This window comes from Xiphophorus maculatus, chromosome 8 (assembly GCF_002775205.1).
Source record: "Xiphophorus maculatus strain JP 163 A chromosome 8, X_maculatus-5.0-male, whole genome shotgun sequence".
Classification (NCBI taxonomy): Eukaryota; Metazoa; Chordata; class Actinopteri; order Cyprinodontiformes; family Poeciliidae; genus Xiphophorus; species Xiphophorus maculatus.
The window spans coordinates 7,335,735-7,361,823 of record NC_036450.1 but is presented as its reverse complement, the minus strand read 5'-3'; the positions used below and the strand labels follow the sequence as shown (position 1 = coordinate 7,361,823).

The following is a 26,089-nucleotide window of genomic DNA, read 5'->3' as shown; positions in this document are numbered from 1 at the left end:
AATAAATCTTATCTTATCTCAATATTTTCTGCAAAAGGGAGCAGCACTCTACTTCTCTATCATCTCTTAGTATTTTTAATTATATAAAAGTGATTTTTTTAATTATTATTTATAACTCAGGATTTGCTCTGAATTCTGTTTTTATTTTCTTTCCAAAATACAGAGCAGATGATAAGCTGGCTGGGGGCAAATGATGCAAGCTGCCCTTTCCACTCACCATTAGTGCTTTTGTTAAACTGACTTGCTAAAGAAAAACAAGAGGACAAAGCGTGAGACGACAGACTGCGTTCTTCTCTGAATTCCCTGTATAATTATTTTCTATTTAAGCAGGTATTGAACTCAAACTATTAGAAGCCCAGAAGAAAAGCATACAATAAGTTTCTTGTGGCTTGTAAACAGCTGCCCACAGCTGCAAAAGCAATAAATCAATTAAATGAGCCGCAAATCAAAAACTGTGACAATGGGCTCCTTTGGAGAGAGCTGAATGAGAACAAGAATTAAACTCACATTTTGAGCATGATGCTGTTTCCAACTTCACTGCTTCACCTCCAGTAATGTTTTTTGTTGTTGTATTTTTGATGTAATCTGCTGGGAAAATCTATTCACCGCTTATAGATTTACTTCCTTTGACAAAGTAAAAGGTTTCAGATCAAGATTTTGCAAGTTTTAATGTCAGTGAACAGCAATAAAATTCTAAATGCATTTTTTATTAAGAGAAACCAATTAAGTTATCTTTGAAATTAAAATTGATGATCTGAAACATTTAGGTGTGACATAAAAAACAAAATTTGAAGAAATACGTTAGAGGGCTGACTTCAAACATCTTCAAATAAGACCTTCATGTCCCATTATGTCCTGATCATTCATTCTATAATTTCTATCTTTGGTCTGTGCAACATTTCATGCTCCATCTGCTGTCTTATAGCCGGTCAAGGCCGCCCATTAATCTCAATTACAGTTCCACCGGAGCCGGAGCTGAGGGAGCGTAGATCCAGTCCTAATCGAGATCTTATTGGATCCTCTTTATCATATTTCAATAAACGTTTTGGAGAGAAGTTTGGATTCATTTTGGGGAATCTCGTAGTTCAGGACTCTACCTTTGGCAGCCTGGTCCCATTTTGCAGCCTGAACATTTTAGGAAGATTTCCAGCGTGAAATTATTCATGTGGACATGCTTTCACATCAATAATGGAGATTCGTGAGTTTGCACTTTTGTGCTTTGGGAGCAGCCATGAAATCACACTGCAGTCTAATTTTAACCACAAACATTTTGAAATAAATCTTACAGCATGTTTATTGTAAATTATTAAAGCGCATCTTAAAAACAAATTGGGTCATGACATCATAACAGGAGTAGCATGATTAATATTGTGGGTCTTAGAGAAATAATACACTGATCTTATCTTGCATATAAAACGTGTGGGCAAAGGAAATGAAAAAACTAACAAAAAAACAGACGGGCATCCTGAGTTCATCTCAGTTCATAACTGTTTTAGGATAGAATACTGTTGAAAAACTATTATTACCCTATTCAATTCCTTTGAATGAACTGTAGCTAAAACATTTCTATTTTTTCTATTTAAGACTTTATTTAAAGTTTTGTCTCAGAAGCCATTTTGTTTAACCACCAGACTGGGTGAGAAGTTTGTCTTTTCATCACACGTAGTGAGGAGGATGGTAAATGGTTCACTTTTAAGGAATTACAAATTACAAATGTAAATAAGTGAAGTTTGCTGAATTAAACTGAGGCTAAGTTTGAACTTTTCTGCTACAAAAAATCCTGTTTGTTTATTGAAAAGCACAACAGATTGAAAAGGCATTTATTTCTTCCAGAGAAAATTCCTGGGAGCTTTGAGATCTCATGGCATCATGAGATATTTGATATTCAAGATCATTTCAAGCAGGAATCTGGTGGTTTCTTCCTGAAAACAGCTAACGAGGCATTATAGATCCTGGCCAAATCAACAGTAATGCTTCATCAAACCCAAAATAAGTCTTACATAGATTGATTTTGCAGCTAAATCTTTTAGAATACCTTTAGGCTGAGGTGAAAGAACAGAAAATGAGTGCTTTTACATGATAATTTGGTCGATTCTACCGTTACATTTTCATCTGCTGCAGTTTGCTTTCCCACCTCTAAACTAAACCATTTGAAAAAGCTGTTCCCCTCCTCGCCTGTGGTTGCGCTGCACTACAAACTACTGAAAGAAATTACCTCTCAGGAAAACATGAACGCAACTTTCTGCTTCTCAAAATGTAAGCAAAAATTCAAGTGGTGTCATATTTTAGCGCTTGTATTTGGTAAGACACTACAAGCCATTTGTCTCTCGTACTAGACTCACGTTTTTGGTTGTATTTACCCAGAATAACTCATTTCTGCTTGCATATACATATTCATTCGAACCGCACTAGGTTTCATTTAACCAAAATGAGACCTAGATTTTTAGGTGGAGTTCGCTTTTAGTTTCGATTGCACATTCACTTCTCCACAAATGTATTGGACTTCCCAGGCAAACGAGCTGGAGTTCGATTAAAGCGGACTAAACACGGCTGGTGTGAATGCGTCCCATGAGAGAGAGACCAGGACTCTGAGCGATCCCTGTGTGCAGCGACCTTGTGAAACTTTTAAACTGCATATTTCCCAACAGTTTCAACAAATTTGTAAGGTAAAAATAGTAAAAATGAAGCGCATGGCATACAGAATTTTGCAGCTACGCCTCCAGTTTGCAGATATCTTGCTCTCGGGTATCTACGAAGAGCTTGATTAGACACTAGAATGCCAGTGCTCATCTCCAACTCACCCTTCTCAAGATTCAGTTTGAGAGCCTTTCCAGCTCTGTTGAAGGGGCGAGGGGTGGAGTATCGCGCCAGCCGTGCCAACGACCTACTTCCAATGTGTGCCACGTGTAGCAGCGTCCTCCAGGCAAGATGACTTTGAACTCGCTCCCAGCTGAACCATCCCAGATCTGTGTCAGTGTCCCATTGTAGCGTCTAATGAAGCACTGCTTGGAACGACGGGATATTTTTTCTCTCACACTGATAACAGGAAATATGCCTTTCATTAGAGCTCTGTGATTACAATTTGTTGGCAGTAAGATGCCACCCTGACGAACACTGCCTCGAGTTCAGCCTGCTTTACTTTTCTAATCAGAACACATTTATTCACACAATCATTTATCTGCCCCCCCTGTGGTGGTAAACGTCTCTTAAACTGACCTCTGGAACTGTGTTATTAATCTTAAAACGAATGTGCGGCACACAGCCTGGAGGCCGGGAATCACAGAGCAGTTCAGAGCTAATTATGGAGTCAGACAGTGATCTCTCTTTTATCTCTGATATTGTATCTTAAACATTTCAGACATTCCAAAGAGCCGCATTAGTTCTTATTAAGCCTCATATTGTAGCTCAAGCATGCAAATTCAGTCTCAGAGGACGGCCACAGAGATCTCAGTCACAATCTCGTCTGTTTCAAGTGATGTTTCAATTTGCGTCAGATTGAGATGAATATTGCATTAGGCTATTTATAGATTAGATTTTTCAGTTTAATTAAAAATGTGACGGTGAGGGCAGAACAGAAAACCCCAACCTGGCAGGCCTGCCTGGACAAGAGGCCTTAAAGCTAACGTACATTTGTTTTGTACTTATAGATGTTGAAATATTTATTCGTTTTCATGGTAAAGATATTCAGAAAGTCTTAAAATTTAATTAGCTTTCATTACAGAAGCATTATCTCACGCTGGAAAATATCCAACGTTAAAAAGTTATTAATCTGGAATTATGAACAATTATATAGAAAAGTAAAGGTTCTGTGTTTTTTTTTTGTCAGAGGAAATTTGTAATAAATTATTATTTGGAATGTAATTTAGATAATTTAGCACATAACTGATCATAAGATGGCAGCAAAAAGTCTTAAAATGTGCTCCTTGGTATGTGCTGAATATTCATCAACAGGCATTAAGAGTATAAATCTATCACTTATGTAATTGTTTTTGGTGAATTTTGTCAACAATCATGTTCAGCCCCCTGGTGACCAATGTCTGTGTTTATTTGGTCTTATGTTTGGGATTGTCACATTGGCGCAGTTCTAGTTCAGGTCCTAGAGATGTTTTCATGGCATAACTAAACATTTGAATGCCGCTCTTTTCTACAGTCCTCTTAACAGAATTTTGTAGATTTTATTTTTCTGGTCTTCTTTTCCAACTCATTTTATGTGTGGGACCAGTATAAAATGCCCTGTAGCCATAGGCTAAAATAAATTACCCTCTGTGTCACATCATGTATTTACCTGAGGGAAAAAGGGAAACTATTGGGAACAACAATTTGGGATCAAATTATTTCCTTTTTCCTGGCGTTTGCACAGAGCCTGCTTATAACAGGAAGCATCTTAGCGAGGAATTACCAAACCCAGGCTGTGTTAAAACTCACCTGTCATCAGGCTGGTTCAGAGTGAGAGCAAAGGGACAAAAAAATAGAGAGAGAGATCTGAGTCTTGCTAATGCTTAAAAAAATCAGTCAGTATGTTAGCTTTCTTTTGGTTTTTGGATATGGTTGTGCTCTATTGCTATTTATGGTGTAAGAAGGGGTCTCTCAGGAGAAAATGTTGGGAGCCTCAAAGGTAAAGGAACATGAATTAATTTCCCCCACTTTACTGTCCGTCCCACTCTAAGATTCATGCATATTGTGTGTGTCTGTGTGAGTTCTGTGTCCACTTCATGTGAACAGAACTGACAGGAAGGTCAAACACACATGCACCTCACTTCCTTTAACGTGTCCTTTTCCCGCTGAATCCTGAAAGGATGATGAGGCGTGACAGTTTGGATTAATGCAAAGATTTGTTCCCGCCTCAGGTTGCTGATCTACGGTCAGTACTGCAGCCACATGGAGAACGCCCAGAAGACACTGGATGAGCTAATAGCAACACGGGAGGACGTGAAAATTAAAGTGGAGGTAAGCTACTTTTATTAGTTCAGTATTAACTATGCAGACTTTTGTTTAAAGAAATTACAATAAACTTGCAGGTGGGATTCAGTTCATTTGACTGATTATGGATGCAAATAATTAAGTTATGAACTGATTGTGTTTTAAAAATAAAGATTTATTTTACATCAGAGTACAAGATTACATTCATGAAAAAACACAAAACAAAGAAAAACAGAAAATATTGTGTTTTATGGAATTAATATTATTAAAGGTGTGTGTGTGAGAGTGTATAAGCAATGATGAGGAAAAAAGAAAAGGTATGCAGTGATTTTATTTGTATTGTCTGTTGAATGCAGAAAGTAAGGATTGCTGCATACAGCTTCAAAGTTAATGTCAAATTATTACTTTGTTATGGCCAATATATATATATATATATATATATATATATATATATATATATATATATATATATATATATATTAGAAGAAAGATTTTCACTTTTTTGCAAACTGAGTATTTACAAACTTCACTACTTTTGTTTTTATTATTCCAATCAGCTTTGCGTCTGGCTGCTATAAAGAGTGTTCAGATGAAATGCAATTGGCTGCAAAGTTAATAAAGTTAATGAAAATGAACTAAATCACAAAAACCTCATTTGCACTTAGCTCGCCGTAAAATGACCTGCTAGCATGGTTGCAGTGAGCTCAGGGGAAAATGTTAACAATGCTGGTGAAGATGGTGATTGAAGTAGATGAGCAGAGTGGCTGCTTTAAAATGGAGTGGAGTCATTCTTCTGCCTGCTGTTACCTTTAAGAAAGCTTGTTGTCATTATTAATTTGGTGTTCACAGGCCAAAATGTTACTGCTAGTGGAATTTCACCAAACATCAAGAGCTTCATCTGTTGTGAGGAACGGCTTAGTGTCCAAGAAGGTTCAGGGCGTCTCCAAAGAGTTTGCTAAGTAGTGGCAGATTCTAGTTGTTATGTATGAGGCTTTTGGATCCTGGAATGGTGTCAAAGAAAGTGGAAAATGAGAAACTTTTCATTTAAGAACAACAAAAAAAGGGATCTGGAGAGGGCTGAGGTTATTTCCTCAGATGACGATGCTTCCTTTGGACTGTCTTGGATAGGAAAAGAAAAAAAAACTTTCCAGAGAACCAGACGTAATTCTGCAAAAACACAAAATCTTACCAAGTAAATTTGGTCTAGTTTCTCGTGCAAATATCTTAGTACACTTTAAATAGGACAAACTAACTTAAGAGAGTTGCTTAAGGCTTGTCGAGCTATATAGGCTTGTTTTAAGTCAATTATTCCTTCATGTTGATGAAAAAGTATTAGTTCTGTTGGCAATTTACTTAAAACACAGGAAAAATGTCTTGTTATAAGTTAAATAATCTGCCAATGGAATAAGAACTTTTTCATAAATATTAAGGAATTATTGACTTATCAAGCCTCTATACTTTGCTAAAAAGTTACTTGTAAGTTAGTTTATCTTGTTTCAAGTTTGTTAAGATATTTGCACTAGAAACTAGACCAAAATTACTTGCTAAGATTTTGTGTTTTTGCTGTGATAAGCCATGAATCCCGTGTCATGTGACAGTGGACAATCTTGGGAACTTTTATGTGTAGATGTGGAGAATTTTTGTTGCTTTAAAAAATGTGATCAAAATATCCTCCAAGACCAACTTTACCCAACAATAGGGGAGCAAATCAGTGTTGAGGAAATCTTTTTCCAGATCAGTTTTGGGCTCCAAATCCTAACTACTGGAAACCTACCGACACTTAGTATAAACTTCATTTATTCCCTAATAAAATCGGTTTAAACTTGTAAAGTCTGCATTGCTTATTTTGAGTCTGCCAAAGTGAGATCTAACAAAAAGATCTGAGAACACTGACTCGTTAGAGCTTGAGAAAAACTGCTTTCGAGTGTTGGCACGAACTGCAGAATGTGAATGAGTGTCATTTCTTGTGCAGAGCTGTTGTGTAATAGTTGCATCAGCAGTCTGTGAGCAGCGAAGGGGCTCTGGGTGCCATTGACGGCGTAATGGGGTGATCACAGTCTGAGAGCGTCTCAGATTGGGCCAGCTTTGTAGCGCCCTAAGTCAGCTTCTGAAGGTCTCTTTAAATACCTTGTTGGCAGGGAGCGATAAGCTTAGGTGGAAATAAGCTTCCCCACAAACCGCTGTGAGGGAACAACAGCGGCTCCATCGGCTGATGATGCAGAGTTAATCTGAATGTTTTCATTATTTGGAGGAATTTCTTTGTCAGCACGCAGACCAGTTGGGCTCAATTTCTGCCATTGAGAGAACAGAATAATAAAAATAAAAAAAACACTGTTGTTACTGGAATGCAGCAATAAATTATTTAACAATGCTTGTGGAAAATGAACAATTCTCTGTTATGCAACATGTGATGAGGAGGATGATGATGATGATGATGACTGCCTTGCTGTTCATGTTGTTCCTGCAGGAATGCACCATGAAGGTGCAGGAGGGCAAGTTCAAGCTGCAGGATCTCTTGGTGGTTCCCATGCAGAGGGTGCTGAAGTATCACCTACTACTGAAGGTAAGGAGCTTCCTCCTGACCAGCAGCATTCTCCGTTTTACACAACTTAATCCCATTTGAAGAGTGAGTTGACAGATCGCCTTTAAATGCCCTACAGTTCTGTCACTTTCTCTTCCATTGGACTTTAAATGTATCTCTTTGAAGACGGAGCTGATGAAAATCTTCACAGTTTCTATTTCGTCCTTTAAATATCAAGCTGTCAATGTTTGTGTCAAGCGCAGTCCTGAAAAGTTTGAAGCCTCCTAGTGGAGGAAAGCAGCAGCCGTCAGATTGGAGTAAAGCTGAAACGTCCCAGTATCACTTTAAAAAAGAAAACAAGTGAATTTATTAAAGCATCAGAAGTTGGCAAAAATAAATAGAGCTCATTGTGTCAACTGCTATAAATATGTTTCAGTTTAACATGTTGATTATTAAGTTATGATTTCCTTTACCGTTTCTTCTGGTTCTTATCAAAGAAAGAAACTAAACAAACACAGTTTTAACCCATTTCATAGTCAATAATTCATAAAATTGTAAAGAGGATTCCCATACGATGCATTACAAAACATTTTGTCATGTTCAATCTGCAAATTCTGTTCTTTTTATTAGGGTTTTCTGCAATAGAACAGCACAGAATAGCACCCAGTGTCGAGGTGGTAAAATATATGTATTTATTTTTAACAAATAAAGATGCTTAAATTGTAGCCTACCTTTGTTTTTAGCCCACTGAGTCAAAGGTTTGTAGTCTACGTCACTTGCAGCACTCTGCAAACGGGACTTCTATATTTTCTTTCTTCTTGCTACTCTTCAACAATTGAAAAACTTGTGGAATGCACAACTAAGACTCATCTCGTTAGCAGATTCTCCAGATTTACTATTGATCATTTTCTCCTCATTTTCCCTTTTTAAATGCTTTTCCTTGCCACCCTGCTGACTCCCCATTGGTTACTGAGGCTATGGGTAATCAACAGGATGAAATATTTACATTTCAAATTAAAAGCATGCAAATAAAACACAAGCACAAGTACAGAGGTTCATTCTGTGACACAATGCTTAATGTTAGTTTGCTTAATGAAATCCCAATAAAATCCTTCGAAGTTTGTGCTTAGTGTGATTGCTTTTTCGCTGTTGCTATTAAATATCTGGTGTTTATTTATAAAACAAGTGGATCACTGTAATATTCCCCATGATTAATTCACCCTCATCTTCCAAATCACTCAGCAAATAAGTTACTTGACTGCAAGTCGACTGTGGACGCTGCGACTTTTCTGTTTGCTGGTATCGAACCGCTGCAGGAGCTACAACAAGCCTCCCAGGTCAAATCAGCCGTGCGCTAATCAGATTAAACACACCCCATTTCGTCGCCTCCCGCAACATTGCAGGAGAGCATTGGTGCGCGCTGCGCCCCGAGGGCCTGTCACACTGACAGGTCCTGTTTTTGTGTGGAGGGGCGCTTACGCAGGTCTAATCACGCCTGAGGGCATCACTTCACTTACTGTTGCATAGATATCATCGCAGCAGAGTTCACCGTTTGTTCGTGGTGTGAATAGATCCTTTATGCGCTCAGAATGAAGAGAAATCAACATCTCAGATGTCCTTGAGCAGCGATTGATTTTGTTGATTTTAATCCCAACTTTGAACTGAAAGAAGGTCATGATTCCAAGCTTCCTTTAAACAAATGTACCTTGTGCAGAAATAATCAACTCTTTGAAAACTTTTGCAAGAAAAGCGTCAGTGTTTTGAAAAACATCGATAGCTAGTTTGTTTTTGTGGTTTCTTTTCTTCATTATAATTAGGGAATTGGTTTAGTGCCACCATAATAAAGCATGTAGTTAGCCTTTCTGGTTATGAAAATATATGTTTTTTGCTGCTATTGCATTCACCTGTTCATCATTTCTGCAGTAACTACAGGTTAGACACCGACAGGTTTTTCTCTTGCATATGTTACCCAAGAGAGATGAAGTGCAGAAAAGCATGTTACTGTAAGCTAGTGGCTGATTATTTTTAGATATTTAGCATCAGAAGCCTTACCCATCATCCTCTGTGAAGCTTATGTATGTAGGCTGCAGCACAGGGGAATCCCTGAACAGCCCCATTTACCATGTGTCACTTCAAAACTTCATTTTGTCTCATGTGAAATCAGACATTAAGGAACAAAAATGGATGAACATGCGTTGTGTTGTAGCCTGTAAACTAACAGAATCTGACAACCTCACTATATTGCTTGGAAAGACTGAGTTTGTCGCTTTTAATGTTTTATTTACAAGCATTTCTCTGTGTGATAACAAAGAAATGTCTCATTTTAGTGAAGCAAGCGTTTAAAGTAACATTTTCCAGCTGAACAGACGAGACGGCACTCTTGTAGTGAGCATCAGCTGGCATTTTTCACATCAATTTTGTACATTAATGAAAAATACAACTTTTTTGCTGTGTTGTGGTTTTAGTGCACAGGAGAATTTCAGTCAGTTACAACATCAAGAAAAGTTGATTGGTGCAAGTGATTCAATCCAAAAAGTGAAACTTAGACACATTTCACACATTTTTCAAACATTTCTCTTTGATCATTTTTTTATTATTATGGGTTACAGCTGATAAAAATCTAGTTTTCTTTAGATAATTTGAATATTATACATTGTATCATATATTATGTATTGCTATGCTATGACATTTAGCAACACGAGGGAAAACCTCAGATAGGAGGATAAGTTACAAAATGATTGGTAAATAAAGAAGCTGTTCTATTATTGCATAATTGAGTGGAAGGAAAAAATGTGGTAGAGTCACCACACACCAATATTTGATATTATTACCCTGAAGCAAGACGAAGCCTGTCCTCCCTACAGCCATGATTCCTCCTAACAGCTTGGAATAGGGATTACTTTAAGAGTGTAGAGTATGAAATGACCACACTTTGACATCTTGCTGAAATATCCACCAAACCACAAAGAACAGCAGCAATGATCACGGTACTCAGTGTCCTGTTATCTCACATCAGTGTTTTATTTCTCAGATGGGCTGCAGGTCTGTTCAGCTGCATCTAGGCACATTATCTTTTTCTGCTGTTCATAATGACTTGATAAAAAATGAGCCGTGGGGATTATGGAGGTGCCCCGAATTCATAAATTGCTTGTTTATTAGTGTTTACACCTGATTTCACATGGTTCTGATAAGGTTTAATATGCTGCTGTGAAACTGAGAAAAATGTGTTATCATAAAAAATGAAGCTCTTGTTTTCATGAAATCACAAACAGTATTTTCTCAGAGTGTCTCTTCAACACTGTTCAGGTTCATTATTGATTTTGTGATGCACTTTGTGAAGAATGCATCTGGAAAGATCTGGTTCACTTTAATAAAACATACAGTAAGGACAGAAAGTATATAGAAATCGATTTTTATTTCTAATATTGTTAACCTGCCCTGCTACCTACATACAGTATGTTAGCACCTTCAACCCATCAGTGGGACCATGGGTTGGCACATGACTAGTTTGCAGAAAATGCCAAATCTTCCTACTATATTAAAAAAAAAATGCCCAAGAAAGGAAAAAAATTACTTTTGACACCTTATACCGTGATAAATTTGTGTAGCAATCTCATCTCATTTGTAACTTGCTAGCTAAATAAAGCTAGTTAATTAGCTAGTAAAACAGGAAACGTTCTCAGTATGGTAGTGAATGGCTGAAGTGGGCATAGTTTACCCTGTTGCCAACTTAGCGACTTTATTATAACTGATGTTGCTGTGCATAGAGTTATTTACTAGCCTTTACATAAATGCTACATGTGTTCTTAGAGTAGAAAGCAACTACTCTTCTGTTTTAGTAAACCTGAACTAGTCTTAGATAAGATTCAGTAATAATTAATAACTTTTCGTTGCAGGAACTTTTGAGTCACTCGACTGACCGACCTGAGAGGCAACAACTTAAAGAGGCACTGGCTGCTATGGAGGTTGTTTTTCCTTTAAATCAAGCCTAGAAATGTGGTGGTTGTTTTTACGAGTTTTCTTTAATTAATAATAACTGGAGCGTTGATTAATTCCAGTTTGGACTACTAGAATGTATTACCTCTCCTTATTTTGCCACTGTAATGTAATGTACCTTTTTAGTTTATTGTGTTATATGTTTATTATGTAAATTACTTTCAATTGCGTTGTAGCTGAAATGTGCTCTACAAATAAACTTGACTTTTTTACATGCACATTTGTTTATATGCAGCCATTTGAATAGTGTGCTCAGGTTTTTATTTAACTTGAGCATTATGTCTCTAATCATCCCCTTTTAGGACTTGGCCATGTACATCAACGAAGTCAAGAGAGACAACGAGACCCTGAAAAAAATCTGTGAATTCCAAAGCTCAATAGAAAATCTTGTAAGTGTCTCCACTGCCACTTCTTTTTGCTGTAGAAATCACCTACTAATGATTATTTCTCGTCTAAATACCTGGAAAATGTACATAATTAATTATCTTCTACTATATAAGATGGGCTTGTGGAGCTTCTTTCACTTGTTGAAATGCGGTGCGGTGAAAGCGGAAATAAAATGTTGCTTAGTAGATCTCCACGCAAAACTAATGTCCAATCGAACCTTAAACATATATCCATAATTACCAGCTGTGTAAAGCCCCGTTTCTGAGAGATAAAGCATCAGATTGCCACCCTGTGTGTCTATAATCTAAGCAGCAGGTGAAACTGGAGGAGTACGGCAGGCCAAAGATAGACGGAGAGCTGAAGGTGTCCTCCATCGTCAACAGAACAAAACAAGACCGGTGAGTTTGAGTTTGGTCCCAAAGGGTCAGCAGGACTGAACTGATGCACTGAGCTCAGTACTAACATTATAGCAATTGTGCAACAGCTGGGTAGTAAATATGTAACAATTTCTGAACTTTTATGTGATTAATACGATGCAATCAAGTTTTAGTAAACTTGCAATAAGATGCTGGCAATAGAGTTATTGTTTAGTAGTAAATATGTGCTAAAGTAATGGTATGTAATTACCAAAAATAATGCATATGTCATTATCTGTAAGTTGCACTGTGTAATAAGGTATCAACAACCAGTACCGGTAACCGCCTTAATATTATTAGATATTATGGAATTAGCAAAACAATGATACGTTATCAATTTTACATAAGATAAAAGTCTAATTACATTTATATTTTTGCAATTAAACTATTATTACAATCAAATAATTTTATTTTTTACAATTTTATCACAAACTGTCATCTCCAGTCAGTTGCATATTCTTTTAATAACTCAGCATAGTGATGTTGTGTCTTTTGTATCCTACCAAGAACCCATTCATCCCCGTCTGATTACTGAGGTGCCACAATTTTCTGTTTGCAGCTACATTTTCCTTTTTGACAAAGTGGTGATTGTTTGCAAGAGAAAAGGCTACAGCTACGAGCTGAAAGAGATTATTGAACTCCAGTTGTACAAAATGTCAGACGACCCCATGAACAACAGAGACATGAAAAAGGTAAGAAACCAATTTAGTTTTTGTTTTGCTTTGAAATCGGACCGAGCAGAGCTATTTGTTCCACAGTTTAATCTCCACGGCGATGGCGCCGCTAGCGCACATGATCAAACAGCCTGTATAATCATTACAAACGGTGTCCTTGAGCCGAAGGAGCTTGTTGATGATAATTTCAGATACGTATGAGTAATGCATTGAAGTGCCGATCGTGCGTCGTGCTCGTCCATGCTTGAACAATCATGTAAATGCAATGAAGGTCATTTAGGATTCATGGAGACAGTGCATTGTGCCACCGGTCTAACATTGCTTTCTTTTGGTTTGGATCTGCATGTCTCTGTCCATGTTTGCATGTGTAACCGGGTCTTTCTCTGGTGTCTTTCTTTTTTGCATGCCTACCAGTCAAGTGGAAAAATGGTAAGCCCAAGCGACCCCCTTTTATTTAACTCATCTTCACATGAAGGCCTATTTTTAGAAGTGTTGTTCTTTGGGTGTCATGCTGTGATTGCACATGTAGCTCTCTGCTCTGTGACTGGCTCTGCAGCTTTTTTTTTTTTGCTCAGATGCATCGCTAAAGCATGCAAGGGATTTTTATTTTCCCTCCACATCTCCGAACCGACTGTGATCACGCACAAATTACATAAAGTTTACAAAAATTTCACTAGCTTTTTTTTTTTGTCCATTTCTGTTTGCCACTAACATCCACATATCTCTCTTCCATCTCCCATACGCTCACTTTTTCTCTCTAGTGGTCTTATGGTTTCTACCTGATCCACCTGCAAGGGAAGCAGGGCTTCCAGTTCTTTTGTAAAACGGAAGAAAACAAGAGGAAGTGGATGGAGCAGTTTGAGATGGCCATGTAAGTATGATTGCACAGAGGAAATCAGTGCTACCTGAAGTAATGGGATTTGAATTGCAGCGCGTTGCTTTACTGGAAATTCAGTTGAGTAAATTGTTTTTACGTTAAATAGACATTTAACGTATGATTGTCTATTTAGCATAGACAATCACGCTATGTTGCGTGCTGCTATTATTAGCACCACGCTTAAAACTTTTAAGCCATCAGAATCAGGTTTCTCTTTAAGAAGCAATGTGCTGTTTAGAAGGAAAACCATTTTCAATTAGTTTTCACTCCACGCCATTGTTTTTAATTTTTAGTAGGCATAAGGCATGGTGGCAAAAACATAAAACTGCTGCTTTGCAAGTTACTCAACAGGTTGTTGCTAGGTAACCAATGTGTGAGTGAGTGAGTTGATGTTACATCCTTGCTTAACTGGCCACAAAAGTCTTTCCTCTACCTACATCCCCCAGAATGCTGTGCGGTTCTGGATCTGAGTTCAGTAAATACTCTACATAATGAATATTATGTCAGGTGTATTTTATATTGATCCGTATCATGTGTATATTGTGATATATATTGTTATTAATCTGTTGTCCATCCCAACCCGACTGCGATTGCATTCTTGTTAGAATCTGCCTTGGCTGATCACTTTATTTTACAAGAAACTATTTACTGTTCAGGTCCAACATCAAGCCTGAGAGAGCAACCGCCAACCAGCACAACTTCCAAATGCACACCTTTGATAAGAACACCAACTGCAGAGCCTGCAAGATGCTCCTAAGGTAAGAATTTTATTTCAGGGCATTTGCAGTGGGGGGTTAGTGACCAGAACTACCTGGAAATCCCTCTTTAATCCTTAGACTCCATCTTAAAATGCCCTTACCTACCATTTTAATAGTTCAAACACCAACTTTACTATAAAACGCATAAATGTTGGAACCATCTTACCACTTAGCTAACATCAGGCAGCACTATGTCTATATCTAGATATTTTCAACTTCTCAATCTGAATTTTCTTTCAGAAATTTTAGATATAGCCACAATTGTTCAGCAAATCTACTATTGCTGAACCAGTTTCTTTTATTGGAATTTTATCTTTTGGACAAGTGCAAAATTGTGAAGTGGAATTGAAAATTTTAAATAGTTTCCAACATTTCTTTTCACTAAAAGAAGTGTCTTGTATCTTAGTATTCATTGCCCTTTACTCTGCTACCTTTAAATCTATGGCAACCAACTGTAGACAGAGGTTACCTGAAATATAGGGAGTGTTATTAAATCTCAATCTAAATCCAGCTGTTCTGTGAAGACCTCAGTGGTTTGTTATGCCTTGTTTCCACAGTTTGGGTTGGTGCGGTACGCTATTTATGGCTCAGCGTATTCAATCAGATTCTCATATAGTGGCTTTATAGTAGTGCGATGACAGTTTCATACTTTACATATCAAATTCTGGTAAAACACATAGAAGTTTTGGGATGTAGTATGACCAATTTGAAAAGTATCAAAGTTTATTGATAGTTTTATGGAGTGCAGCACATGTATTTGACATATCAAGTTATCTCTTAGTGATAAAGAAACAAAAAGAAAGAAAACTGAAGTAAAGTAGCTACTTACGTCTTCAGCTAATTTCCTTCAAGCCCACCAAACTTGGCTTTAAGACTAAAGCAAATAAATTAATTAAATCAATTGGTGAGTGGATGAAAATGCTAAAATACTCAAACTTTAGAGTGAGAACACTCTTTGCTGATGGATATTTTTAAACATCCCAACTGTAAGCCCAAAACCGAGCTTCCTCGACTACAGCGGGTTACGACCCACCGCTGTTGTGGATCACCACTCTCACCTCCATCCCAGTAAGCCGGATCAGCGCCGCTCTGTGTATTGACCCGCACATTTTCCTGGCCTTCGTTGACCTGAATTCACAGAGCCTTCGGAGGCAGGAACCAGCCATCTAGATGCTAATTAGTGCTGCATCTCCCGATGGATCCTGTCGTGATTTATGGGAGTCGGTATTCGGCGCGGCAGCATTGCTATGCATGCAGTGTTTACGGTGGACATTACAGGAACACCTCCGGACCACCTGGGTCTAAACAAAACCGGTGGGCTTTATGATTTTAAAGAATAACACAGCAGGAAACGCTGAGAACGCAGCCATATTTCTGGAAGAACAAGCAGTTGGACTCTAACGCTGGAGGTTAATGTTCGTCTGAGACACTTCCTGTTTGCATTACAGCTCTGAAAGTTTGTGTGTGTGTGTTTCCTCCAGGGGCATCTTCTATCAGGGCTACTACTGCTCTCGCTGTGGAACAGGAGCTCACAAAGAGTGTCTGGAAGTGATCACCATTTGTAAAATCAGTAGGTGTTTTCTTTCTCAGCGCATCTGTAATTCACTATAAGTTTATGGAGTTAAGAGGCGCTCTTTGGGAACATTCTGACAAAAAGTGTGTGGCAAGTGGTAACGTTAATGGTCTGTACGATGGCAGTCAACGGTCTAAATCACAGCTCCTTTCCCATGGGAATATCTGTAAAAAGCCTGAATGTATCTTTTATTGCAGTGGCAGCATCTTAGGACAGCACTTATAACGTTTTACAGGGTCAGAGTAAACAAGCACATGGATCTATACTAGTCCTTCTGTGTTTTCTAAAGTATTTAGATCTGGGGACAGATATGACCATCAGTCAGTGTTAGTTTTGTGTCTGGTGTAGCATTTCTGTATTGATTTTGTTGCATGTCTTGGTTTATCGTCCTGCTATAAGATCAAACAATGACCAATAATCAGTTTTCTGTTCCATCATTTAAAACAGGATGTTATGCTTTTACAACAAGACTTCTGGAATAAAAACACAGGCCCACAGCACCACATCTCCTCCACCATGCTCCTCATGCTCCTCAGTGAAAATGAGGAGCTTTTCCACATATTCATATTTTGTTTTATGAGAGTTTGATGCTGAGAAGTTCAGTCCTTGTTTTATAAGACCAAAATAAATGATTCCAAAGTCCAACTGGAGTTTAGCAAAATCCAATTGTTTATGTTTGTGATGGTAGACCAGAAAATCCTATATTTTCTTTACGTCGTAGTAGCACCACTATTGATACCATGCTAAAGTTCCCGGGGCATTTGGAAGATAAGACAGCCCCACAGCATCGCAGGTCCTCCTCTTTACTTAAAAGTGGGAATTTTAGACGTTTTTCCTCATATTCACAGTTTCATTCACATCAGATCCATCTATGTTACGTTTTCTTTTTATGAAAAGCTTCGTTTCACTATGACTTTAATTTCATTTCATTCCATTTGTGTTCAATTTAAGGGACAAATGTCCAGAATCAATAGATAACAAACACTAAAACATTTTTAGCCTAAGTTAATTAGCATTGTCAGTCCACAGAGGGGTTTCTAAATAAAACCAGACAAATTATATATTTTAACAGCTTAAAATAGAAACAGAAAACAATAACCACAGATTCCAAATGGCAATAAAATTACTCAATTTAATATCCTCATATAGTTTAACATGAGCCACAACATTTAGAATGGTGATGGTGAGAGAATCTGTTAACCTCGCTGAATAAATCATGTTGAAGATATATTTACATTTTATTAATGTGAGATTGTACAGTTGTGTTGAGGTTTGTTTTTTTACACATCTTTACAAGAAATATCAAAAAGGTAAACAAGGCATCCAGGAAACAGCAGGAGAAATCGGGAGGAAGGTGGGATTAATTCATTGTGTCGTTGAGTTCTGGTACCAAAGGAAAACAGCAACTGGGAGTCAGGATGAATCATGGGAAAGCCGTTTCAGACCCCACAGGGGGGGTTCATCCTTGGTTTTGCAATAATTATTTCCTCCAGTGAGATCCAGTGTTTTGGCATTGCTGCTCTTAAAAATTAATGATCAATTTTGACAGATTTTCTATCTGTATTGTTTGATCCTAAAACACCAACTATAATTTTTTTTTTTTCTGTTTAAGCTGAAACTTAAAAAAATTAATTTTTCTGTTGCAGCATATTTGCACATTATCATCCCGTTTCCAGCTGGATTATTCTTAGCTATCCCTTCAGGGGATTCACAACCCCAAATGTGTCCCACAGATTTCTTCAACTTTAGCTCAGATAAGCATTGAGATCTTTGGATGTTTATGTTGTATTAAAGTTCATGTCAGTTTAGCAGAGGAAACCTGATGTAAGCATGGCAAAGAGAATCAAACAGTGCTGTTAGGACAAAATTAAATATTGTTACCCACCTCCATGCTTCCTAATCTAAAGTCGCATATTTGTGAATCTGCATCCTTGTTTGTCATGTAACTAGAAAACCCATTATATTGCTTATTAAAATATAAAATAACATTAATTTGTCTTGTTTCAGATCCTCACGACATGGTGAGTTTACTTGTTCTACTAAACAGCAACATTCACCTCAGTTAGAGTTAAACATACAATATTTAAGATCTAATAAGTTTCTGATTTTGCATTTGTGTTTGTTTTGCAGGAGCCTGGAATGTCACCAGGTCAGTTTTCTCTTATCTTTGACCTGAAGCTTGATTTTTCTGAAAACTGTATTGCCTGGTGTCGCTGCACAGCTCTCTGCCGCCATCTTCTGGATATTTCAGGTTACACCTCATGAGCTCTTCAGCGTGAGAGCATTGATTGAACCAAATATTATGAGTTTAATCTGAACTGGTCCAAAATTTTAGAAGGCCTTAAAGAGAATTTAATTTGAGAGACCGTTGGTCATTTGAAAAAGATTTCTTACACATAGAGTTAGTAAAAACTAACCTGTGGTTCAAAAAGGACTCATAAATGATATATTTTAGCTGCTATATAATCTTGATCAGGGTGTCAAAACCTAAAACATGACCCACAATTTGGGCAAAACGCTATTGTTTGTTCATAAAAAATAAAATATCAGTATTATGATTTTATGATTACTTTTTTTTCTTTTAACCTTGATAAAAAATACTCCAGTGAGTGTCGTATCAAAAAGTAAAACTGTTACATTTCTCTACAAAAACAAAAAAAGTTGAGTGGAAGGAAAACGTGTGGCTTTGTACATGAGGAAAAGCAAATGTTCTTATTTCATTAGATCTTTTTAAAAAGTGTTATATGTAGTCATTTAGTTTTATTAATGTTAATTGTGACAGCTTATGGCTAATGTAATAGTAGCTTCAATTCACGAATCCTCGAAATAAAAGAGAATTCATTTTGACAGCTGGCCAAAATATTTTGTATCAGTAAAGTTCTGCCACCAAATATTACTTAAATTGTGATTATAGTATGTTTACTTTAGACAATTCCTGCAGTATTTTGACTCATAAATGCTCATTTAACTCTTCCCTTCCCTTCGTCTCTAATGGAACTGTTGCTTTCTGTTCTTTCTCCAAACTGTTTCCAGGTCCAAAGATGGTGGCTGTGAGGAACTACCACGGCACACCGACACCTCCAGGGAAGACGCCTCTCTGTTTCCAAACAGGAGACTTCATTGAGCTGCTAAAGGGGGATCCAGACACCCCGTGGTGGGAGGTACAGCTGCCAGAGTCCAAAAACCAGAATATTTACTGAACAAAAACAAACCATTATGACAAAATTAGGCACACCGTTACCACTTTCAGAGGCTTAAAGGAAGATTAAAGTTATAAAACACACTTGATAAATTGTTCCAGACTATAGAGCGCACCATACTATAACCAGAATATATAACCAGAATATTAAAGACGCAGCCCTCCGTCTCCAGCGCCGAACCATGGATACGTTCATGCCGAGTTTACATCATCATATGAACTTCTTCGTGTGGTTTCCATGATGAGGAGTTTGAATTTAAAAACATTTGTCCGTCGCGCCTGCTGCTAGCATGTGCTTGTTCTAAATTAAAATTTGCACTTTCTTCTTTGATTTCCAATTTTGACTTCCAATGATTGAAGAGCCCCCTGGCGGCTGAAGAATAATTCACAGAAAAGCCGCACCGGGCTACAAGCCGCATGGTTCAGAACATGGGAGAAAAGGAGCGGCTTATAGTCCGAAAAATACGGTATACGTAGCGTTCTAACAGTTTTCTAGTCTGGAGCAAATCTGTAAGAGAAAAAAATCTGCACTTTGGTTAAAATAAAAAAACCAAAATCTTCAAAAAGGTTTATATCTGCTCTGGTAAAAAAAAAAATCCAGAAGTCAAATCAGAAAAAAATCAGAGGTTGAAAATAAAGCATGATTGAAATTGAAGGCTTTTTTGACACAAAAGTAGAATTTTACATCCAAAAACTAATTATTATTATTATTATTATTATTTAGACACAACCATTTTTGTTTCAATGACTTAGTAAGTGCCCTTTATCTCATGTTTCTAAGGCATCTTGGATCAGTAAATCAATTTATTTCCGGTCTTATCCAAGCCCCATCACATGCATGTTTTAATTTTTTATTTTCCAGTGGTACTTTCTGCTTTAAATACACTACACCAGGTCGCAGATAGTTTAAACTTTGCTCAAGCTCAGTTGTTGTAGATAAGCTCTCATTTTATGATCATATGATTTTATGATAGTCACTAGAGGCACAGACTGGCATCTCTTACTATTTAAGATGTTAATTAGTGACACTAATTAGCACTTTTAATTTATTTTCTTTCACATACAGGCATATTTTAACACAAATACATTGGTAATGATGTCATTAACCACTTAGGAGTTATAAGGCATTTTAAAACAAACATCAATGCGGCATGTTTTGCAAAAACTTTGAGTTGACTATGAACATTTCTGTATATTAATGCTTTCTAGCGTGAAATAATAGATGCACTGTCTGAAATCTAAAGCTTGGCCAGAACTGGGTCATCAACAGGACAACAGACAAACTCAGCAGCAAATTTATGTATGAATGGCTGGAAAACAATAATCAAATCCAGACTTCAGTCTGATCATCATATCCTAGTGGGACATGAAGCAGGCGAATGACAGAAAACGCCGAAAGTTATTGACACAAAAGCATTTCTACCAACTTTTGAGTCTTTTTTCCTGCCTTTTACAAAAAGAACATAGTTGATCCTTTGTTGAAAAAAAGATAGAGCTTTACTGCCAAAGCTGATTAACACATTTAATGAATTGCTAGGCCTTGATATTTCTGTGAGGAGTCAGCTGAGACTAGTGGAAGTCATTAATTTCAGGATGGCTGGAAAGCCTTTTAGAAACTGTTATTCTTACACTTCTGTCAATAATACTAGAAACATTAACACATAAACTTGCAATTTACTTTATGTTGTTTCTTTTTTATTTGTGTTTTACATTTGAAAATAGAAGGAGCAGCTCTACTGATTGTATTGTCTTATTAAAACTTGCAGACTGGGAGGGGATTTCTCTTTTATAAATCATTCTTTTACATGATAGTTGATATCGCTACAGGGTCTCTCATTGTCTCAGCAGTATAATCGATTTTTATCCACTAACGTCGGGCCCTGCTTTTCCAAGAGCGACTTGGGGCGACTTTGTGATGCCGTGAATTTATCTTGGCTATTAAAGTTGGTTATCCCTCGACAGAACGCTGGTTTTAATCTCTGTGCATGAAGTCGGAGGGCGGTTGCGGCTCCCAATCGATCGCTGCAAGCAGGAAACGGTTCTTCTGTCTGACGCTGATGAGCAATCTTGATGGATTCGTTGCCTTTTTAGTGAGTGCCTCATCTCCCATCAGAATCCAGTCTGATGTAGTGGATGTAGCATCTCTCAAACTGGTTTATTGGCTTAGTTTTAGGTTATTGTATCAGGAAAGCAAAACACTCAAGGTGAAAGCTTTTGCTTTATTTCAACTTGTTGCCATCATTAACTTATGATGCTGCCACTAGGGGGCAGCAAAGATTCACATCTTATGGACATGCTAGTACAGTTGTAGGGAGGTTTTATAAACTCATTATGTAATTCAGGATATTTAACCCCTTGTTCTTCAAACTGGTTGGCTTTCTTCCGTAAAATCTTTAAAAAAAAAAAAAAACATTTTTCATTATATTATCATATTTTTTAACTTTTTATTTCTGTCTTGCAGGGGAAGCTGATACAAACACAAAAGAGTGGTTTCTTTCCCAGTTCATGTGTAAAACCTTACTTAGACCCGAAGGTAGGTTTTTACTCTAAAACAACTCTAAAGTTTTACTGCCTGTCCAATATAAATTGGAAGCATATTCAGCAGAAATTCAAGATCATTTCTTCCAGCGAAATGTTCAGAAAATGCAGCACAAAAAGCAGGTTATAAAATGGATTATATTGAACAAAAGTTCAATATAATCCATTTTATAACCTTGTAACCACCAATTTAAAGGTATTTTATGATCTTAACACAAAGTTAAGGCATAATTTTTAAGTGGAAAGAAAATCTTTAATAAAAGAAACATTGCTTTTGTAGTCCTTTAATCTTATAACCCCAACTAAAATTGTCTGCATAGAATTGCCTTTTTATATAAAACGTTTATCCTTAACACACTATCCCTGTGTTGATGCTTGGTGGTGGCAACATTATGTTTTGGAAATGCTTTTCTTCAGCAACTATAGGGATATGACTACATACTGGGTAATCCTGGGAAAAGAAAACCTTAAAAGCAACATAAAAAACTTGAAATTCAGCAGATCAACCCTAAACATAAACCCAAAGCGAGTAGAGAGGTTTATTTTGAAATGACAGTTTGTTCTAAACATTAATGATAGAAGGAAGTTGAAAATAATGCACAACCAAAACTTTTCACATTTTATTTATTTTGTTGCCAATAGGGAATAAACTAAAGTCTGTAATGCGTTCAAACAAACACATCTTTAGGTGTTGTTTTTAGTTTCTCTGAATTATGAACTTGATCAACTGTTTTTTAAACTCATGAACATTAACATATAAACAATTCCCAAATAATTTCCTGTTCAGTTCTGGCTTTTAGCCCTCGCTGTTGCTTCCTGCTGTAGGGTGGGATCTAGCCGTCATCCACATTCAGAATATTCCTACGAGATGCAAATCCTCCATTTAAGCTTGACTTGAAAGTGAAAGCTTCCTATGTGCTGAGCTGTTCCGATGTGGGCCGGTTCTGCATGGAGGGCTTCCACTAATGAATCATAACAAATCTCAGCAGGAGGGCAGGAAAGTGCAAGAGGAAACTGAGAAAAACTTTGAAACATTTTGCAGTTTGTTTCTCCAGCGTACGATTAAATCTAACTAAAACGTCGGTGCAGATATTGTCTGGTTATTTGTTTCTCTGCATAATGCGTTCCTTCCTTCGTTTGTGACAGCCTTTCCAGTCATTATCCAGCCGGCAGTCGTCAAGAGAATCAGACTACTATGGATATCCTTGGTATGTAACTCTTAACATCTCAGCGTTTTAGATTTAAAGGGCCGGTACCCTAATGTTTCTCATCCAGAGCTGCCATTACCCACTCTGACTCTCTATCAAACCATCAGTCTGTTGATTTATCCTCTGGTTTTTCAAGTTCCGTTGTTAGATCCTGACCTCTGTAAAATTATGTACAATAAAATTTTATGTTCATTAAACGAGAGAAAGAATTCTGGGAATTTGATTCTGGCAAAAATAATAATAATAATAATTAGAACATGCCATGAATTCCCTTCTTCTTCTCCTTTAGGTTTGCGGGGAACATGGAGCGCCAGCAGGCGGACAACCTCCTGAAGTCCCACTGCAGCGGGACGTACCTGATCAGGGAACGGACGGCCGAGGCAGAGCGCTTCGCCATCAGCATCAAGTGAGCATTTCACAAAGAGCTGGAGGAGAAGCTGGTCCGGTTCTTATTTATATCCCAGGGAAGACAAAAACTGTCTCAGGAAACCCTGGCTAGCTTGTGCAGAGTCTGTTTCTGGCTCCAACTAATTTCCATAATTGCTTTTTTGGTTTATTTTCTCTCTCCTTGGAGACGGCTCTCCACACAGATATTGTTATTTGAGCTCTTGCTGGAGCTGTCACATTGTGATGAATTAGTGTTGCATTTGCAAATTTGCTTCCAAGCCTTTAACACAGGTGCAAAAGGGCTGCGGGGACGAGCCTCTCATGTATTTGCATAAGTGAACAAATCTTTACCTTTTAGAAAACGACTTCAATTGCGCTGCGTTCATAAAAGTATTGCGCCGGAATAAAACTTTGACATTATGAATCAGGAGGTTTTCAGATTAATTACATCAACATCTCCTCCTCCGGGTTTCTCTGTGCAGATTCAACGATGAAGTAAAACACATCAAGGTTATTGAAAAAGACAACTGGATCCACATCACTGAAGCAAAGAAGTTTGAGAGTCTTCTGGTAAGGAAGGAACTACTTTTCATGCAGGAACAACATGTTTCTGTTTAGATACAGTCTCACAAAGATACATTTTGCCATTTAAAAAACATACATTTCAGTTTCTGGATCTGTAGAATAATACTTTAGGAATACCAGACCAAACTGCCACAACTCCAATTCATGCCCTGAACTTTATTGTTAAGTTTCCTAATGGAGTGTGAATACTTTTGCTCATGTTGTGTGTGTTACCGTGCAACAGGAGCTGGTGGAGTACTATCAGTCGCATTCACTGAAGGAAAGCTTCAAGCTGCTAGACACCACGCTGAGGTATCCCTACAAGTCCAGAGAACGCTCGCTAACTCGGGCTAGCACACGCTCACCAGGTAAAGTTCCCTTCAGCAACGCTTTGAAACTTCCTGCTAGCAAATATAAGGTCGATTCCAACACAACCCGAATTCGGCTAACTCCATCTGTTGCATGTGAGAGCATGTTGCTTGTTTTCCTCCTGCTTTGTTTCGCTTCCTGATATTGTGCTGGATTAGAGAGTTGTGACTACTTAGGGTGAGCACATGACAAATAATAATTGAAGATGGTTTAATCAGTGTGTTTTGCTCTCAAAATTAGATTGCAGTTTAAACTGAAGTAAACAATGACGACCAAACTACAAAGTCCGGTGGTCAGGCTTTGTTGCTCAAAGCCCTTTTTCTTGCTTCACTTGTGATGAACCTGCTGGTCATTGTTGGTCACAAACATCACCAGGAAGTTTGTGCAGTGTGGAAGAAAAGACCTTCCCCTTTAGAAAAAATGAAGAGCTCACACTTTTTAATTTTAATTTATGACTTTTAAATAACTGACGTGGAATACCTGTTGGATGTAACAGGTAAGGTCCAGATCGGTTCATTCAAATGTGAGAGCATCCACAGTATAGAGTTCTCTGAACACTTACTGGTACCGATGGTAAACATGGTTTTGTGCAACGTTGCAGTGAAAATCTATGGTAGACCTCCAGTATTCACTGGGGTTAAAAATTAGCAAATACTTGAGAACCCATTAAAAGCACATATAGTTGTTATATTTTATAGTTCAAACAGCAAATATGCCTCAATATGCATTAAATGAACATCTCAGCTCCCAAAGAGGCATTTTCTTTAGAATATTTAAACATGCGAGATGAAAGATCTGTGAATCGGAATCCTGTCCCACAGAAAAATGTGAACTTTTCTGTGGCGGGAGATTGATGTTATCGTCTTCCACCACTAGGACGGCATTTGATTTCCCCCTGTAATGTTTCACAAGGTTGGAACAAACAAACCAGCCATTCCTTTTTACACATCTCTGCATTGCTCAGAGTCCTGGCTCCTTGCTTTATGCCTTCGTCTCTAAAGAAGGACGAATGGGCTTCCATTGTTGGCGAACTGCCACTGTGATGTGAAGCTGGAGAAATCAAGGTCACCATATCTCCACCCAGAGATGAACTGCTTTTCCCTGCATGGCCGCCTGGCTTTATGACTGATTATGGCTTTGGTAATGAGCCTTAGGGGAGCAAAGTATGCAGAGGATGCTACGTATTTGTGGTAACTTTGGGTAAAACAACAGACAGACTAAACTCACTCCCACTCTCTTTGGCTTTCCTGGTGTTCTGCTCCTGCCAATTTCAAAGCTTCTCTTGACTCATACAAAGAGTAATTGAGGCAGGCCGGTGGGGAACAGAGAAGAATAGGAAGATGACACAGTTAAATGCTAGAGTGAGGGATAGAAAATGGAAAGTGAGCTAACCCAGAGGTTTGTGGAGCCACAGAACTGGCTGCCATCTCTGTGCATCAGACTGTATGAATACTGGCTCTGTCGCTGCCCTGGCTTCTGTCCTGCACTGCTCTGCCTTTGTTCTCTCTCCTCACCAGAGTGGCACTGCTTCCCTTTTGTTTCAGCTAAATTTGGAAGCTCGACTGCAAAATGTGCTGATTTTTAAGATGCAGCTGTGTCCTCTCACCGTTCAGACATTAAAATGACTGAGACAAAAAAGAAACTAGTAATAAGAGACTTTATTTTAGCCTTTTCATTCAATTCCATTATGCCACTAATCTGT

General features: G+C 37.8%; 1 protein-coding gene across 11 annotated transcripts in view; it reads left to right on the top strand.

The window, feature by feature from the left end:
• The window catches only part of vav2 (vav guanine nucleotide exchange factor 2), a 220,561-nt gene that overhangs the window by 187,853 nt on the left and 6,619 nt on the right, over positions 1 to 26,089 (top strand). For 4 of the 11 annotated variants that reach the window (XM_023338195.1, XM_023338197.1, XM_023338198.1 and 1 more), the window contains 18 exons: positions 4,848 to 4,947; positions 7,388 to 7,483; positions 11,338 to 11,406; positions 11,740 to 11,826; positions 12,134 to 12,222; positions 12,800 to 12,932; positions 13,329 to 13,343; positions 13,676 to 13,785; positions 14,448 to 14,549; positions 16,031 to 16,119; positions 18,130 to 18,143; positions 18,253 to 18,271; positions 19,156 to 19,283; positions 21,783 to 21,854; positions 23,006 to 23,067; positions 23,357 to 23,473; positions 23,937 to 24,024; positions 24,263 to 24,386. In XM_023338195.1, coding sequence (XP_023193963.1) covers positions 4,848 to 4,947; positions 7,388 to 7,483; positions 11,338 to 11,406; positions 11,740 to 11,826; positions 12,134 to 12,222; positions 12,800 to 12,932; positions 13,329 to 13,343; positions 13,676 to 13,785; positions 14,448 to 14,549; positions 16,031 to 16,119; positions 18,130 to 18,143; positions 18,253 to 18,271; positions 19,156 to 19,283; positions 21,783 to 21,854; positions 23,006 to 23,067; positions 23,357 to 23,473; positions 23,937 to 24,024; positions 24,263 to 24,386 — 1,514 coding nt within the window. The remainder of the gene's footprint in view (positions 1 to 4,847; positions 4,948 to 7,387; positions 7,484 to 11,337; positions 11,407 to 11,739; positions 11,827 to 12,133; positions 12,223 to 12,799; positions 12,933 to 13,328; positions 13,344 to 13,675; positions 13,786 to 14,447; positions 14,550 to 16,030; positions 16,120 to 18,129; positions 18,144 to 18,252; positions 18,272 to 19,155; positions 19,284 to 21,782; positions 21,855 to 23,005; positions 23,068 to 23,356; positions 23,474 to 23,936; positions 24,025 to 24,262; positions 24,387 to 26,089) is intronic. The other 7 variants (XM_023338204.1, XM_023338201.1, XM_023338200.1 and 4 more) reach the window with 3 other exon arrangements.